Source organism: Gossypium hirsutum, chromosome A11 (genome assembly GCF_007990345.1).
Source record: "Gossypium hirsutum isolate 1008001.06 chromosome A11, Gossypium_hirsutum_v2.1, whole genome shotgun sequence".
In the NCBI taxonomy this organism is placed as follows: Eukaryota; Viridiplantae; Streptophyta; class Magnoliopsida; order Malvales; family Malvaceae; genus Gossypium; species Gossypium hirsutum.
Window position 1 is genome coordinate 120104288 of NC_053434.1, and position 19507 is coordinate 120123794.

Genomic DNA, 19507 nt, shown 5'->3' on the forward strand with positions numbered 1-19507 from the left:
TATAGCATTGCACGTTTTATCAATATTCATGTATAATTTTGATATTTTTCCCTATTTTAAATCCACAAATAATGATTTATCCCGTGAATTATACATCATTTGTTAATGTAATACCTGTGGTTTTTTGCTCTCAATTTGGTACATGTGATTTTTTTCAGTTAACCGCTTTAACCTAAACCATTACAAAAAGTGACTGTGGCAATATTGGATCTCGTCACATCGTGGGTCTTGTGACCTTAAGCTTATGCATTCCGATGTGCAAATGAATCAAACTAAGAACTACCTAGAATCATGAAAATGGACAACCAAAAAGTAACGCCAATGTGCTCTTCTTAAAGCTAGGTCTTCTTGACCAAAAGGCATTATTGGCACTCTTCTGATTGCAACCTTGTTGAGCAGATGAAGCTTCACCACCATGGTCTGTTGCATGTAGGACTCATAATCAGAAGTTGCATGACCTTCACTACTCTGACTAGCTACGATCTCTAACTCGACTTATTGGCATTTTTTGGGTTAGAACCTTTAAGGACACAAGAGGGATTAAAAGAAAGGAGAGGAAGCATAATATGAGTTTCGTACAATAGGAATAATACTACCTTCTTTGTGCATAGTCAACACTAACAAATGAAATAACATTAGAGGATGGAAGGTCTCCATTAATACATTGTCAAAATGGGTGAAGTTAGAAAATATTTTTAAGGGTCAAAATTAAATTATAATTTTTATTATAGTAAAAATGTAATTTAACTATTTTAATAGTTTATATCTTTATAATTTTTAAATGATTAATCAAACTTTTATCAATTTTAAGGAGATTAAAGTGTAATTTTATCTTTACTAATTTAAAATTTTAAAAATTAAAAAAGTCTAAATGACAATTTTTCTATTTTAAGAGATCGGAGTCCCTGCCAACCTTTTAACTACACCCCTTACTATCAACAAATTTGCTATCCATTACAAGGACTCATCAATAAAAAAATTAATTTTTAAAGGCCAAAAAATCCATTTTATTATATCTAGACATACACTATCTTTTAATTTTTATTTAACTATTAAATAATAAAAATATTATATTTTATAATTTTTCGACCAAAAGAAAAATATTTAATTATTGATAAAGTAAAATTTAAAAGTAAAGTATAGTAGATATTTAATAAATATTAATAAATATATTTATATAAAAAATACAAATAAATGAGGTTTTGATTGAAATAGTAAATATAATGTTTTATGTGTATTTTTATTAGCATGTGTATTTTTATAGATTTTACATAACATATAAATAGATAAAAAAATATTCTTATACTAATGTTTGTTGGCTAAATTAGGCATACATGTTGAAAAGAAAATTAGGGAAATGGGTCAAAATTTGTGATATTTAGAGAAATATGTTGATTTTGGAGAAAGGATGTGAAAAAACGTCCAGTGAGATGTGTTTTTCTTAGTTGGGTGAAAGTGCGTCCTGCTGGAAGCGTTTTCCTGATAAGTCAACAGAAAATGCGTCTAGCAAGATAGACGTGTTTTCACTTTCTTTCTTCTCAATTGGTTGACTTTTTCTAGAGTTATGGTTTTGTGTTTTTAAGGTTTATGTTTTTAAGGTTCAGGATTGGAATTTTTTAGCGAAATATTTAGGGGGTTTTGACTTTCTCATATCTCTTGTACAAGAAGATGTTATCAATTTGTACCAATGGCTTACTGTGTTGAAATGATTTTTTGCATTGCTTGAAACTCCAAAAGAATTGATGAAAAACTCTTTTCCCATGAACCAATTGATCACGATAGTACACAGACTCCGCTTGTAGATCAGTTACGAAACCTGGTACATATCGAGCCAATACTTGACACCATTGTCACAGATCATTGTATGACTTGTCCCACCCGTTATGAATCTTTCCTATAACCTTTTGTTTTGCGACTCATGCCTTGTAGTACGACGACGTATAGTTGTACAGACTATGAATATTGACAATCACCTATGGGAAAAGAGTTTTTCATCGATTTTTTTGGACTTTTCGAGCAATGCAAAGGAGCATTTCAATATTGTAAACCATTGATACAAGTTGACAATGTCTACCTATATAGGAAATATGAGAAAGTAAAAAAAACTGTAAATATTTCTCTCAAATTTTCTAACTCTAAACCTTATAAAACCAAAATCCTAACCTAAAAAAAACAATCGACTAAGGAGAGAGAAAGTGAAAACTTGTCTAATAGAATGGGTGTATTTTTTGCTGACTTGTCAAGAAAACACTTCCAATGGGGCGCGCTTTCACCCAAGTAGGAAGAAAACTCGTTCAGTTAGATACGTTTTCACTCTCTCTCCAAAATCGATTTATTTCCCTAAATATCATAAATTTTGGCCCATTTCCCTGTTTTTATGGCAATATGCCTAATTTAACCATTGTTTGTTACTTTACAAAAAGTTTTCGAAAAATTTTTAATTGAGTTGAGACTCAAGTGATAAGTAATACTAAATAAATCAAACATTTTTATAATATCTTACTAAAAATTCTATCACATATGTATGCATTCGAAAACTCCATATTTAGAACAAAAATATCTACTTAAAAATAGCACACAATAAATAATGAAACGTAAAGTTTGAAACAACAACAATAACGACGACACATATGCAACATATATGAAATTAAATTAAAAAACAGTTTAAATTGTGAGTAAAATGAAGTTTAATTAGGTAAATACATTAGATTAATAATATTAAATACACTCCAATTATTTATCATAATATTACCATTTTTCTTAACTTGATATCGAGTGAACTTGTGACACAAATTCAATCAACAAAATTATCATTATATACAAATAATGTGGGTGAAACAATTTGTGTACTATCATTTAAATGTATAAAAAAATAAAAATAAAACTTTGGTTAAAGTGATAAAGAAAAGATTTTATAAATTCTTGCGATACAAGTTCAAATCTCAACATTTGTATTTTTTTATTTTTAAAATAATAAAAAAGACAAAAATACCCTCGTAATAACATAATTTATTTAAAATATGTAAGGTTATTTTCGTAACTTTTTTAACTGAATTAGTGATGTGTCAACTTGTATCAACAATTCACACTTAAATAATAGTATATACATAGATTTTATTTATTTTTATTTATAAAGAATACATTTTAATTATGATTTTCAAATAAATAAATAAAAATATATTATAGTGTGAATTTATAATATTATTTAAATCTTTAAACTTATGCAACAAATTAAAGAGGTATTAACTCAATTAAAAAATATTAAAAAATTATTATTTTTAAAAATAAATTATATTATTAAGGAATTTTTATTGTTAAGATATTTTTGTAAAAATCAATAAAATGATAAAATTTAAACTTAAAGATATTTAATTGTACTCCTTTATCAAAATTTTATTTTATTAACTATATTTTACATAAAAAATTTCACCACTATCACACTACCATTACCATTCTATTTGCACTTCACTTTTTTTTTTAAATTACACTTCAAACCCTTTTCGTATTAGAATTTTATTATGGTAGTATGTTTAAAAATAATATATAATAAATAATAAAATATGTTATTTAAAATTAATTAATAATAAATAAAATATATACTATATTAAAATAAAAATTAAATTAAATTATGAGAAAAATAAAAATTAAACATTTAAATACATAATAATAATATTAAATGTATTTTAATTATTTATTATAATATTATCATTAATGTTATGTTGATATCTAATTAATTTATAACACCAATTAAATTCGATAAAGATAATAAAGAATAAAATTAAAATGTATAAAATATCAATTTTAGTTGAGTAGTAAAATTATTATTTTATGGATCTAAATGTTATGGTTAATGTAAATTATTTAAATTTTATTTAAAAAAATTTAAGCACTCTAAAATAATAATAATAATAAATATTATTTATTTATTTATTTATTATTATTATTATTATTATTTATGTTTGACACACAAATGACCCTCACCGTACATAATAAAATTTGTTTTCTCAATCTTCTCTTACAGTTCTATTCAATCAATCTCTCAAAAAAAAATTGGTTTTTTCTGTATCTTTCGATAACCCTAATTTTTGGCATACCATTTCTTTTTCCAAGTCTTGATTTTTATTTCTCGGTTTTTTTTTTTCTAAATCAAGCCCCCAAAAATGTATTTTCTGAATATTTCATCAAGAATCGGAGCTTGACCCATCACGTTTTTTGAGGTAACCGATCTTGTAATTTTTTTGAAGTTTGTTTGATGATCGGTTTTACTTTTGATTATTTATTTTTGATGAACAGTTGAATGATCAGATTAGAGATTGTTTGGTTACTAAAATCTGGTTTAAACTGATTATAAAATGGAAAGTTTTTGTGTGATGTTTTGAATTTTTTCTATCTTTTGAATCATATTTTTGGGCAATCAAAAATGAATATGGTTGATCAAAAGATTGTTGATTTTTATTGTAAATTATTGATTTTTTTCTTTTTGCTTGATATTTAAATGACTGATAAAAATAATCTATGAAGTTGGGATTTTTTTATCAAATATGGAATGAATTTGCATTGATTTTTGTATGTTTTTAGCTACATTTGCTTTATAGCTAGTCTGTTCTTGGCAAAAAAAAAAAAAAAAGATTTATTTTGAAAGACTATTTGCTAAATAGTCTATTTGAGATAGCTACTTAGTGGAAGAATTATTTGTTTCCTCTTTTGATATAATTTGCTCACTGATTGTATTATTATTGTTTATAATTTGATATCTGGTAATGTTATGAGAGACAGGGCTTATATAAACTTAGTTTTTATTCTAAGGGTATGTTAAAAAAGTTCCATATATAGTTACATTGATTATATGAGACCTTTCCGAATATGTACTGTTTTGCATGTGATATGTGTTTATTGGTTTCTTTTATTGGTAAAGTTGGTTACTTTTATGTTAACAGAAGATTTGAAGGGGGTATCGAGGGAATTAATTGGAATGTGAATTGTATGGGGTGAAGATGCCAGATTTGCGAAGTGGAGCCCGGAGATCGAAACGCATTGATGATCTTCAGCCTCCTCCTCCTCCTCATCCTCAACCAGTTGAACAACCGGAGAATTGTGTACTGCTTGCTCAAAACCGAACCAGGAGGAGAGTTGGTGGAAGAGGGAGGGGTAATGCTGCAGGTGTAGCCAAAGGGCCCTCAGCGGTGGTACCTACGAGGCCAACAGCTGCTGGTAGAGGCCGGGGCATTAGGTTGATAGATTTAGACCCCGAACCTTGTCAGGTTCTTCCAGGGGCTTTACCTTTGGTTGCTGCTGAACCGGCGGCTTTTAACCGAGTAGAGGTGGTGGCAGATAAAGATATTGCAATGGAGGGTAGGAGTGGTGACAAAATAGTTGGAGTTGATGAAGAAGCTAGTACAACCCCGGTTCCTGAAAGGGTATCTCCAAAGTGTTTGCCATATGTTTCCTTTTTAAATATATTTATTTTTTACTCAAATCTTCCATAGTAAGTTGCTTATTCCCGGGACACCTTACTTTTGGCAAGAAAACCGGTTAAATACAGTTTTTTTTCGTATCCTTCATGACAGCATTTCAAGAATGCTTCAACTAATTGGATAATCATTTCTACTTCTATTGTTCATGAAAGTGAGGGAACCAGTGTTTTAACTTTCTTACCAACTATAACGTACGTAGTTATTTTGTTGTTTCTCTCAATGCATACCATTTTTATTATTTGTTGCAGGTACAAGTGGGTAATTCTCCTGTATATAAGGTAGAAAGGAAACTGGGAAAGGGTGGTTTTGGCCAGGTTTATGTTGGCCGAAGGGTAAGTGGTGGTAGTGGTAGAACTGGACCAGATGCAATTGAGGTATGTCCGAGAAATTCATTCCCATGCTTAAGGGTTTTCCAGATCAAACCACTTGGATGTGATGACATGAGATTTTTTCATAACAGGTAGCCTTGAAACTTGAGCACCGAAACAGTAAAGGTTGCAATTATGGTCCGCCTTATGAGTGGCAAGTGTACAAGTATGGCATTTATAATCCTAAAACTTTGAGTCAAGCTTTTGTTTCTACATAGTGCAGCTTCTAAATTCTTACTTTTTTTCTCTTGATGTCCTTACGAAATGCAAAGTACCCTAAACGGGTGCTACGGAGTTCCTTGGGTGCATCACAAGGGTATCCAAGGAGACTTCTACGTTCTGGTGAGCTTTTATTCTGTGCTCCTTTGTGTCATAACACCCGAAATACTTAATGCATCTTAAAGAAAATTAATGAAATTTTCAGGTGATGGATATGCTCGGTCCTAGTCTTTGGGATGTTTGGAATTCTTTAGGACAATCGTAAGAAATAGATTCCTCCTCTTTTGTCTTTGTTGTACATATTTGAGGCGCGTCTAGATGATTCTACAATACACTTTCATATTTGTAAGGTGTAATATGACAGGATGTCTCCTAATATGGTTGCCTGCGTAGCAGTGGAGGCAATATCAATTCTTGAAAAGCTTCATTTAAAAGGGTATGTCATATCTGAACTTTCTGCACTTCATTAAATTCATCCTTCCGTTTTGCATTGTTGCAGCTGATTGTTTATTGTCTTCTTGAAATAAGGTTCTTGCATGGGGATGTGAAGCCTGAGAATTTTTTACTAGGCCGACCTGGATCAGCTGATGAGAAGAAGCTATATCTTATTGATCTTGGTTTAGGTAAATTATCCTCGGTCCCAACTTCCCTTCTGCTGTGTTTAGCATGAGCGCTTATAGTTAACTGTTAGTGTTCTCTTCTTCTTCAATGGGAGATTTCTCTACGAGATTATAATTTTCTCTCATGTTTTTTAACCGAGCTGGAATAAATGCTATTTGCTAATGGTATTAATTGCTATCTGCCTCTTGTGTTCTTGGATCAGCTTCTAGATGGAAAGATGCACGCTCAGGTCAACATGTTGATTATGATCAGAGGCCTGATGTATTCAGGTTTGTGGACTTTTTTGCTTTAAACATAAGAGGGTATTGCTTATACTTGGTGCTAATATCTTCAATATTTCTTTTATCAGGGGAACAATTAGATATGCTAGTGTACATGCACATTTAGGTCGGACTGGAAGTCGTAGGGATGACCTCGAGTCTTTGGCATACACATTGGTATTTCTTCTAAAAGGGCGGTTACCATGGCAGGGTTATCAGGTTTGTTTCATTGTTTCGATTATGGATTTACCTAATCTGGTATACTTCATTCCTCTTTACCATCCTGCCTTTTTTGGGGCTTCACAGGGGGATAACAAGAGTTTTCTGGTTTGCAAGAAAAAGATGGCCACTTCACCCGAGTTGATGTGTTGCTTTTGTCCTGCACCATTTAAGCAGTTCCTCGAAGCTGTTTCAAATATGAAGTTCGATGAGGAGCCCAATTATGCCAAGCTCATATCCTTCTTTGAAAGCCTAATTGAACCATGCACACCATTGCAACCAATTAGAATTGACGGAGCTCTTAAGGTGGTTGTTATGCCTTTTCCCACAATTAAATCAGTTCGATAGGTTGTTCAATTAAAAAACTTTTTCTTGGTTTCCTTTTGTATAAATAGATTGGGCAAAAGAGGGGAAGAATACTCATTAACTTGGAAGAAGATGAGCAACCTAAGAAAAAAGTACGAATAGGTAATGCTGCTACTCAGTGGATTTCGATTTACAATGCTCATCGCCCTATGAAGCAAAGGTAAAATTGCATTTCTTGTTAAATATAGTATCCATTTCTACTACTTATTGTTGTGAAATGCTCAAATATTTTATTTTATCTCCAATCTTTAATGTTTGTTGTGTGATCTTATATTCAAGTCGGGCCCCTCCTCCTATTGCCAATTTGTTTTATGGTTGATGCTTGGCATGGTATCGGATCCTTGGTTTTCTGTTTCCGGCCTATCCCCATGTGAGGTTAACTTACCCCACGTGGCTTTCCACATGTGGCCCCTTGTTAGCTGCATTTAGGGGGGAATATTAAGTTCTGTTATCCTACATCTATTAAAAGTCTTCGGTATGCTGTGGTCTTATATTCAAGTTGGATTCCCCCACCTATTTTCAATCAGTTTTAGATTCAATCGATGCTTAACAACTTTCATTATTGGTGTCTTGTCTTTGATGATTAAACTTTTACAGTGACTGGCCAAAACTAAAGTAAATGACAAAAGACCCAATACTCATTTCAAAGGTTGCATGGGGTCCATTAAAATTTGATTGCCACTCCTTGATGTTTGTTTTCCGGTGCATGCCTCTTTCCATGAAATGCGAGATATTCAACTATGATGCTTAATGTTTGTTTTTGCCTAGAGTTCGCTCATCTTCGGTATGTTCTCAATCGGTGTCCATCTGACCTTTAGCTTTTTACCAATCTTGTAGATATCACTACAATGTAGCGGATTTGAGATTGAGCCAACATGTGAGTAAGGGTAATGAAGATGGTTTGTTTATTAGTTGCGTGGCTTCGGCAGCTAATCTCTGGGCCCTGATCATGGATGCGGGAACTGGTTTCTCTTCCCAGGTTTATGAATTGTCAACCGTATTTCTACACAAGGTGATCATTCTAAGGCCTAATTGGTGTCATTTTTATGCTTGCTTTATGCGCCTTTTTTACTTTGGACTTCTAATATCAACTCGATTTTATCAGGATTGGATTATGGAGCAGTGGGAAAAGAACTACTATATTACTTCAGTAGCTGGAGCAAACAACGAGAGTTCCTTGGTTGTTATGTCGAAAGGTTGGTCATTACATACTAAATATATTTCTTTTTAGACTACTTTGAAACTAGAAAACTTTTACCTTTTTAGCAGTGTCATTGAGTTTGCTGAGACCACTGTCATGCACAGATAAATTCATATATTAAAATTTATTAATGAATCCCAGTGTTAAAGACTTGTCGAATTTATGTTCATCTTCCTAAACCTGCTGCCATAATGCTGAAGTCATACTATGTTATATCCAAAGTGGTATGCTTAATTTGAAGGGTCTTTAGAGGGTCGTATCCCATACTCATGTCCAAAGGTGTCCGACACAGGTACTTAAAAGAAAAATGACGAGTCGAAGCAACATAGCAGTCATACACGATCACATCTTATTGAGATTAAATTTAGTACTGATGTAAATATGAAATAGTCTACAGTTTATGTTTCCTTCTAAAGGCTAGAACTGACTCCTTGGTTTCAAAAAAGCAAAAACCATTAGTTTTTAGGGCTTATTTTCAGCAATTAACCTTTAGAAAGAAACTAATGTCAAGCTTGTGGGTTGCAGATGAGATCAGTGAAAGCAATATGCTCCGAGCTTGCCCGAGATTCATATATATTGAAAGCATGTAAATTATATTGACCATCTAATCACAAGCTATTATTGATATTCTGTGACTTCGTAGGGACTCCTTACACCCAGCAATCCTACAAGGTGAGCGAATCTTTTCCGTTCAAGTGGATAAATAAGAAGTGGAAAGAAGGCTTTTATGTAACATCAATGACAACTGCTGGGACTCGCTGGGGTGTGGTAATGTCAAGGAACGCTGGATTCTCTGATCAGGTATTCCTTTCTTTTGATCTTTACATGTATCTTCAGTTTTCCACTGTCCTCCATTTCCTAAGTATCTACTTACGCGTTGTTTTGCATTTATTTCAACCATTCAAGGTTGTGGAGCTCGACTTCTTATATCCAAGTGAAGGAATACACCGGCGATGGGAGAGCGGTTACAGAATAACATCAATGGCTGCAACTGTGGATCAAGCTGCCTTCATACTTAGCATTCCAAAACGAAAAACAACAGATGATACTCAGGAAACGCTCCGTACAACTGCCTTTCCCAGCACCCATGTAAAGGTGGGTATACCCTATTTTCGCACCTCGATATCCTTTTAACATCCATATGATGATTGATCATTGGTTTGGATTTTAATGTTACAGGAAAAATGGGCAAAAAACCTATACATTGCATCGATTTGTTATGGTCGGACAGTTCGCTAATCCCGGTCTGTACATTCTGACTTAAACCAAAAAAAGAAAAAAGAAAATGAGTTCATGGTTTGAAAGCCACCGAGTATCTTTCGTCTCGAGTTCGGTTAACTCTTCTATATAATCTTCTCATATGTGAATGTAAAAAGGGGAAAACTTGAAAAAAGAAATGCATAAGTGAGAAATTGAAGAAATGAGTTAAAATTCCTTGAGCAGTTTTTCTGTTATAAGCATAAATTTGATGGTAAGCCGTCTTTTATTTTATTGAGAGATATCATTAATGGCTGCAAGTAAATGTGCAGTGAAAATCTTTCACCTGAGGAAATATGCCAATACTTTCATATACTTGATAATCTGTATATTTATAACAACTCTTCTAAAGTTTATAAGAATTTGCCATATATTCATTTAGTATATTACTATTTTGGTTGGATTGGGTTAAGGTTAATATCCTACAGTTTGCCTTCCTTCTAGAGGTGATTGAATCCATAATTCAGAAGCTTTTTGATTTAATCAATTATTTTTATTTAGTGTTTGGTGTTATTCATGTTATCATAGGAATGTGACATTCTTTGAAATGTATTTCTCGGGAAAGTTTGGTTTGGTATACATTATCAAGTAATGATAAATTAAATTTTTATTTTTATTAAATAAAAATAATATTTATGTACTTAATATTTTTCTTCAACTAAAACCATATTCATTAAAAAGAAAGACAAAATGAACAAAGTGAAAACAATCTATAGATTTAATTTCTATTTTATTTTTAACAAAAATTTAAGTTAAATCTTTAATAATAAATTTTAATTGACATTTTAATTTTTTTAATTTATGATGTTAATTGAAAGTAAATTTCTTTTAAATCTGTCTTTCATATATTTTGCAAATATAATAATGAACGTATAGAATTCTGTACATATAAAATTTGTTTTATATATAATAACAGACATTGAGGTTAATATAGGAGAACGTTAGGGGTGTGTAAATTTCGGAAAAAGTTGTATAAATTTTGGATAAAGTTGAGTTAATTCAGTTAATCGAATTAGTTCGGTTAGGGGTAAGTTAATAATTTTTTGGAAGTTTAGTTAACAGTTAATTTAAATTGAAATAGGTCGGTTAACCAAATTAACTGATCTTAATAAATAATATTATAACATATAAGTATTAAGTCAGGGTTTGTTAGTTCGGTTAATTTTTTGGAAGTACAAATTAATCGATCAGTTAATTCGATTAATTTTTTTATGTTTTATATTTGTTTTAACCAAATATAAAAATATAAAATTTTAATTAATTCGGTTAACCGATCGAATTAACCGAAAAAATGCGGTTTGGTTAATTTATTTTTTAACAAGATTGGTTTAGTTAAAGATTAAGGGTTTAAAAGGGTCGGTTAATTTAATTAATGGTAGTTTGAGTCGTTTAACCGATTGAACACCCCTAGAGAACATGGGTTCGAGTGCGCTGAAGCACATTATCCTCCTATTTATGGGTTGAAGAAAGGCTATAGGTAATTTTAGACATTGTGTTAAAAATAATAGATATAATCAAAAACTATAATGAAATTATTAAAAAAAACTTATTTTTGAAAAAATTAAAAATATTATGTATATATAATACTTACGAATAATCTATTGAAATATATAAAAAAATCAAGTTGTAAAATAAAAGAAGAAGATAATAATTTTATTTTATTTTTACGTTTATCAAAGAAAGATTTTAAAATATTCTATGTATTGAAAAAAATTTCAAAGTCCATCATTTGTACTAAATTTTGTTTTAATACTAATTTTTTTTAAGAAAAATGAAAATATAAAGGGAAAAGATAAGTTTAAAAAAAATTAAATTGTTTAAAAATATTCGAGCATTGGTCAAATAGTTTGATATGTAATAAATAGATAATATTAGTGATTATAAAAATACAATCAGGTCTTAGCTTAGTTATCAAAGACGGAGGCTCTAGGTTTTGGTATTTAGATTCGAGGCTTATTATGTGCAATTATATGCGTAGATTTTTGAGCTCATCATGTATGGAAGTTTTAGTCTAGATAATCTTAGTTTGTTGGGTTTAGTTAGGATCGTATCAATTTTTAGTTTGTTAATATTGTGCTGTAATAGTTTGATTTTATTCAGTGATTACTCGGATAGTTCATTTGTAATAGTTTAATACTTGTGGTTACTCAGACTTGTATTTGTAATTATATTATACTTGTTACACTTTAAAAAAAAATTGAAAAATTTAGTAATCAAAGTGTTGGTAAAAGTACCATGAAGGCCATTATACTAGAAGTCAAATTGCATTCTACCCCTCTACTAAAACAATGTGTAAAATAGTACTCGTAAATTAGATCAAAAAACAAATTGGCAATTCTATTAAAAAAATCATTCATAACTACTACTAAAAATTGGTTCTTATACATATGACGTGTAACTGTCAGATTTTTCTATGAACTACATCAATTTTTAATAGAAGAAATAGATTAAATTTTTAACAGAAAGGATTAATTTGCTCCTTAACATAAGGTACAAGGATTAATTTGCCCTTTTTTTTAGTAAAGGGGGTAAAAATACAATTTGAGTCCTAGTATAGAGACCTCTATGGTACTTTGAGGTAAATGACTTATTTGGCACTCCAATTTTACAAAAAAAAAAAAAAGAAAAGACTATTTTAGTTCTTCATTTTAGCTATGTCACGTCAATAAAATTAATAAAATATTATTTTTTTCATTCATTTTAAAGTGAATTAATAAACAATTCAAGTTCAAGTACTAAAACAAATGAAAAATTAAACGGAAAACTAAATAACTTTATTTTATAAAGTTAGAAGTTAAAATAAGCAATTACACTATACTTTTACCTTGAAATGTGATCAAGCCAATGAACTTGTAGTTCACCGTCTTGAAAATGTTTAAGGCAATTTTATTTTATTTTTTATAACTACGAGTATATTAACAAGTTCAAATCAGTAAAATAAATAATTGTTAAAAAATATCAAATAATTTAAAAATATAAATTCAAAACTTGAGGAATTCAGCACTACAAAAGTTTATCAAAAGATTTTTATTTTAATTTAATTATTGAAGCATATAATATTAATAGATAAATTATAAAAATAATCACTTCTATTTATCTCATATTATATTTTAATTATTTATATTTAAAGTATTATATTTTAATTATTTATATTAACGTTTTATTATGAAATGATCACTCTACTGTTAAGATTTACTATCTCCAAAAATCACACTCCAACATGATAATTAAAATATGTTTTAAATTGAGTAAAAATAATCCTATAAAATTGAGTAAAAAAATTTATAAAAATAAATTCAGACAAATTTCTGCTCATGAACGCACATGCTTTTAACTAAAAGGATAGTTTAGTAATTTAATATACTAAGAAACTGCAAAACCCTACTTCTCCTGTTTCTTACAAATTTTTACTCCTTCAAGTATAAACCCTTTCAGAAGAAAAAACACTTGGAAGCCTCACCTCGGAGAAGCCGAACAGAGAGTGTGATAAAAAGGCAAAATCCATGCGACCACCGAGAGGAGGCGGAGGTTTCCGTGGCGGCAGGGACGGTGGCAGAGGGAGAGGAGGTGGCCGAGGAGGCTTTGGTCGCGGTGGTGGACGTGGTGGCGGTGGGTTTCGTGATGAAGGCCCTCCTGCTGAAGTAGTGGGTTAGTGTTTTTTTACCCCTTTGTGGTAATTGTTATTTTGGTTTTCTTGTTTGGATGCTAAGAAAATGAGAGGAACAATAAAAGAAACCCCATTTTGATGCAGCGAGGAGTAAGTACTAGGTAGTAACATTTTTTATTTACGGTTTTTCTTCCATTGCCCTTTGCTTTGTCTATATACACACATATCTTGTTGGATGCTTAGAAAATTAAATTTAATTGCAAAATTAGGGATAAAAGCAGTGGTTTTGTTGCAAATAAGAGCTCGGATGTGAGTGCAAGTTATTATTTTGGTTACTTAGCAGTAAAAGATATTATTTTGTTTTGTTACTCGAACTTGAGTGCGAGTGTAAGATACAATTATATCGGACATTGGTATGTCTAATTTCTTAAAAGAACCTTCACTTGTAGGATTGCGTTTTGAAATTTGTGTCTGAAAATATGTCCGATACGGGTGTCAATACACCATACTTAAACAACAACGAACAATCTGGGCAATAATTTGACTTAACGAACAATCTGGGCAATAATTTGACTTTCTTTTGTTTGTTATTTATGCAGAGGTATCTACATTCCTTCATGCTTGTGAGGGTGATGCAGTGACAAAGCTGAGTAATGAGAAAATACCTTTCTTTAATGCTAACATCTATCTGCAAAACAAGACCCAGATTGGGAAAGTCGATGAAATCTTTGGTCCTATCAACGAATCTGTGAGTTCTGATGCTAGTTTTCAATGCATTGTTCTTAAATGTTCTGGACTTTCAAATGCATGTTGGTTTATTTGCTTTCTTGCTTGTTGCAGTATTTTTCAATCAAGCTGTTGGAAGGTATTGTAGCGACCTCGTACACTGCAGGTGATAAGTTCTATATTGACCCAAGCAAACTTTTGCCTCTTGCTAGATTTCTTCCACAACCAAAGTATGTTTGCTTTTCCTTATATTCTTTCATTTACTGTCACAAAATTGCTTTGCTTTGATTTATTTTATCGATGCTTGTGTCCTGGATTTGTTTTGAGATGATCTAACCAAACTTGTCGAGTTTCAACCGAACTTGCATGGGGAAAAAAACTGAAATTTTTGGGTTTCAACCTCCCCCTATATGTCTTTTTTTATCTCACAATCAAGTTCGGAGGCTAGGCATGTTGGTTTCTTATCTGAAATTTTCGGGGCAAGTTGTGGGGCAGTTCTAGATAAAATCCACCTTGCCACGAACTTATATGGGAGAAACAAGCGAACTTTTTGGGTTTCAACCTCACCCTATAGGGCTTTCTTTTATCTGACAATCGAGTTCGGAGGCTAGGCATGTTGGTTTCTTAGCTGAAATTTTCAGGGCAGGTTGGGAGTGGTTGTAGATAAAATCCACATTGCCCCGAACATATATGAGGAAAAATAACCCAACTTTTCAGGTTTCAACCTCACCTTATGGGTCTTTCTTTTATCTGACAATCAAGTTCAGAGGCTAGGCATGTTAGTTGCTTGGCTGAAATTTTCAGGGCATATTGGGGCGGTTTTAGATAAAATCCACCTTGCCTCGACTCAATATTTTTACTAAAGTACCCCCTCTTTTAATTCTTTAACTTTTTTTTTAATATATTTGGTTTAGTTGGTAGATTTTTGGAAATGGTGTTTAAGTTTACAGATTGGGAGGAGTTCTTTGTTTCAGGGGTCTGGTCTTGGGAGCTAGATTCAAGTCAAGTTCTGGTTTCCAATCTGTTGCTATCCTCATATGCTTCAATTTAATTTATCTTTTGATGTGAAATTGGTAGTTTGCTGGAGTTCATATAATTGGTTATGGTACATAATATCACATGATGTAATTTTGTAGGGGGCAAGCACAAGGTGGTGGAAGAGGTGGTCGTGCAGGAGTTAGAGGTGGCGGTAGAGGCGGTGGTCGTGGTGGATTCCGTGGAAGGGGTGCTCCTAGAGGTGGCAGGGGTGGTTTTAGGGGCGGTGGCCGTGGTGGTGGTTTTAGAGGCAGAGGGAGATTTTAAGTAATAACATTTTGTAACAGTACCAATGCCCATTTATTTTATCCTTTTGCAATGTCATGGGCATTGAACTTCGAAAATTTGATTCCGAACTTGATTGCGACTGTAGCATGTTCAACACAGATACGTTCATCTCGTACTTTTGTCAATCTAAAGTGCCTATAACCAAGTTTATGATACATGCTGGTGATCCAGCTTATTCCCCTCTCCACGATAGGTTATGCTCTATTGTTCTACTCCGACATAAGCCAAGCTCTGAGGTTGAAACTTTATTTTATTTTTTAATAATTTCGTTATAGATTTCGATCATATTTGTTTTTTTAACATAATCTATAGAATTACTCATAATCTTTTTCCAACTCATAAATATGTTTGAAGCGCTTCATACTAATCGATAAATTGGCAATAATATTCATACTAATCGAGTTAAGATTTAATTGATAAATTGAGATTTGAATTTTATCTAAAGAGTATTTGTTTTTGAAGTTTAGAAATTTAGCAGCTTGATTTTTATGCATTAAATTTAAAATCAATTATTTTATTGTATTTTTGGTAAAATTACATTTTCAGTTCCTTTTAATTTTGAAATTGAGTAAACTAGTCTTTTTGAAAAAATAGGATAATTTAATCTTATCAGTTTCGAAAGTGAGCAACTAAAGATAATTAATTATGAAATTAATGTTTTTCATCCATTGTACATGAGTTCGATTGATATAATAACAAATTTAGCTTTCAAAGTTTACATATTTTGTCAATTTGACTTTAATTTAACAAATTTATCTTGCAACATTTTCTGAATGTGTACATATTGAGGATGAATTTGTTGAATTTTTAAGAATTAAAGTCAAAATGACAAAATATATATGTCGAAACCATCCCTCGATTAAAATTTTTTTTAATTTTAATGAAAAATGGTGAAATCGACTTTTTGGGAAATAGAAATATGGAGTCGCCACCGATCCTTTTGTTTTGGTGTGATCGGGTCACCTAATAATTTGGTTATTTTAATAAAACATTTTCGGTTTACTAAAACACCGATTATAGTCTACGAAAGTGTGAGAAAATGGGCTCAGGAGTCGGTTACGTATGAGGAAGGGTTAGCACCCTCATTACGCCCAAAATTGGTACCAAATCGATTAACTATTGTCCTTATGTCTAAAACTAAAAATGTTTTTGAAATGTGGTTCTTGTTAACAACATTTGAATAACCCGAGTTGGTTGCTAAAAATCTCCTTGTTTCGACGTCCGAAAGTTTATAATTTGAAAATCACAAAAGGATGCTCAACTATTTAGTCCAACGAAAAAATCGAAACCTAGCACAGTAGGGTACGATTCCTCGAATTTCCAAACATTGACCATTGCCTTACCTTACAAAATACGTGTGAAATTCCGAGGAGATATTCGATTATTTTGGACAAATGAAAAAGCGACCCAGCACGATAAGGCACGATTCTCAAATCGCCAAACATTGAACATCGTCTTTGTTTTTAAGAATGTTTTCTAAAAGCGAGTGAAAACCTAAAGGAATATTCGATTATTTTGAATAAACGAAAAATCACAACCCAGCACGGTAGAGCATGATTCCCGAATCATCAAACACCGAGTATTGCCTTCGTTTTAAAGGATTTTTAGAGGGGCTGAGTGAAATTTTGAAGGGATATTTGATTATTTTAAACAATCGGGGAATTGCTACCCAACACGTTAGGGCACGATCCCGTGAATTGCCAAATATCACATATCGCCTTCGTTTTAGAGATTTTAAAAGACACGAGCAAAATTTTAAAATGATATTCGATTATTTTGAACAAATGCGAAATTGCAACCCAACACGTTAGGGCACAATTCCGCGAATTGCCAAACATCAAATCTCATCTTCATTTAAGGGATTTTAAAAGATATGAATGAAATTTCAAAGGGAAATTCGATTATTTTGAGCGAACGCGAAATTGCAACCCAACACGTTAGGGCACGATTCCGCGAATCGCTGAACATCAAATTTCGTCTTTGTTTTGAATAATTTTTGGATGAATACTTAAGAACATATTAAGTCGATTTGAAATAAGATGACATTGATCGTAGAAATTGGATTTTATAAAACCACATTTCGAAAAAAAACAAATGAAAACGATGAGATGGGATAATAGGCGTATGCATAAAAATATGACAATGGAAAAATGAGGATAATATAATTTATCTAATCAACTACAAGGACTAAGCATAACTAGCTTGGAAATATAACTCAACTTCAATCATGCATGGAGAATAATTAGCTTGACAATAATGAATACATAAAATGCAACGACAACATACATGGCATAATAAAAATTATTAGAGGCACCAAACAAAATGCAAACCAAAGAAACAATATGGTATAAAACTATTTCACAATAATGACGAATAAATGGACATATAAAATATAGGTTGAAAATTTGTATAAAACTAAGGATATATGTATAAAACCTTTTTTGAAACCGATATTATAGAATGAAAGTTTAGGTCAAATTGCATGTAAAATATTTTAAATACAAATACATTTAAAAGTTGACAAACTACATGATGATTTAAATAATGTAACATAAAAGAATGAGAATAAAGATATGTGACAAGACTTAATACACAAAATAGATTTATGAAACATGTGTACATGTATAAAAATAGTATTTAAGTGTGAAATTTTAAACCAAAACAATGTGTGGTAAAATGTATTCTTAAAAGGGTGACTTATGTACGTAAAAGAAAGTATATATATATATAGAAAAAAATTTAAGAGAATTCATAAAATAACCTTAGTATGGGACTAAATATGTACATAGAACTAAATTATTAACCATTTATGAACAAATATACGTGAAACATTTGAGCAAGTGTTACATAGATATTTTAAATAATATAGTATAAAAATGGACTATAAAATGATGATTAAAAATATATGAAAAAGTTATTGAAATAGTTCAACAAATATATAAAAATGTTAAGCACTTTAAAGTACAAATATTATAAATTGCAAATTATGAACCTTGATTAAAAAAAAATGTACATGACACATATATAGAATATTTAAAGAAATGTCATACAAACAGCGAAATAACATGATAAAAAGAACCTTGAACTCGTTACACAAAGAAGACTATAGGTATAAAATCATGGATCTAATAAAGTATATAGATCAAATATATGTACCAATATATATATAAGTATTTAATCAAAATGTTATATAAAAGTGCTAAAATAATTTAACGTGAAAAGAATTTTAAAAAGATGATTTTATAAACAAAATAGAGTTTTCAAAAAGAACTCAACACATATATACACGTATATGAAAATATTAGGAATTTTAAAAGAATAAGCATTACGAGTCAAAAACTCAATTAAAATACTACATGTACAAATATATATATTATCTAAAAGAATATTGTACAAGAATGTTAAAATAATCTAAATAAAATCTTCAAAAACAAATGTACAAATATAACCAAACAAAATGATTAAGATAGATCGATATAGAGATATTAAATATGTTTAAAAGGTAAGTTATACAAATAGAAAACTAAAATAAAAATGAATTAAAATAGGATGAATAGTTTATAAATAAAAAAAAATCGAAAATTGGGTCAATAAATAATCCGCGCAAGTATGTAGGGACTAAAGCTGGAAATATTCTAGATGCCCAAAACGCGACACTGTACAGTGGACTAGAGTGCAAACACGCACAAATTGCAGGGGTAATAAAGAAAAATCCTGAAGCATGAGTGCGAGCTGATTGAAACGTCGTGCGAAAGGAGAGGGGCCGATTTTGGAAATATACCCTCATTGCAAAAACACGCGGGTCATCGGGGCAGCAAACTGGATCGGGTCGGGCCCGATTAAACGACGTCGTTTCTGAGCCATTG

The 19507-nt window shown here is 31.1% G+C and overlaps 2 protein-coding genes across 3 annotated transcripts; both read left to right on the forward strand.

Moving 5' to 3' along the window:
* The first annotated feature begins 3966 nt into the window (after window positions 1-3966).
* Window positions 3967-10369, forward strand: LOC107962363 (casein kinase 1-like protein HD16). 2 transcript variants are annotated; one of them, XM_041080130.1, is made up of 17 exons: window positions 3967-4217; window positions 4938-5417; window positions 5723-5848; window positions 5935-6008; window positions 6115-6184; window positions 6267-6322; window positions 6426-6497; window positions 6590-6684; window positions 6885-6951; window positions 7032-7161; window positions 7249-7467; window positions 7557-7687; window positions 8365-8539; window positions 8633-8723; window positions 9372-9529; window positions 9635-9823; window positions 9908-10369. In XM_041080130.1, exons 2-17 carry the CDS (start codon window positions 4995-4997, stop codon window positions 9965-9967), a joined length of 2136 nt encoding a protein of 711 aa, XP_040936064.1. In that variant the 5' UTR covers window positions 3967-4217; window positions 4938-4994; the 3' UTR covers window positions 9968-10369. The 2 variants fall into 2 exon arrangements, with proteins under 2 accessions (XP_040936064.1, XP_040936065.1); XM_041080131.1 differs by lacking the exons at window positions 3967-4217; window positions 4938-5417 and adding an exon at window positions 5605-5625.
* A 2978-nt stretch (window positions 10370-13347) lies between these two features.
* LOC107962356 (putative H/ACA ribonucleoprotein complex subunit 1-like protein 1) lies at window positions 13348-15796 on the forward strand. Its single transcript, XM_016898706.2, has 4 exons — window positions 13348-13633; window positions 14192-14340; window positions 14433-14548; window positions 15455-15796. Exons 1-4 carry the CDS (start codon window positions 13489-13491, stop codon window positions 15618-15620), a joined length of 576 nt encoding a protein of 191 aa, XP_016754195.1. The 5' UTR covers window positions 13348-13488; the 3' UTR covers window positions 15621-15796.
* The last annotated feature ends 3711 nt before the right edge of the window (window positions 15797-19507 follow it).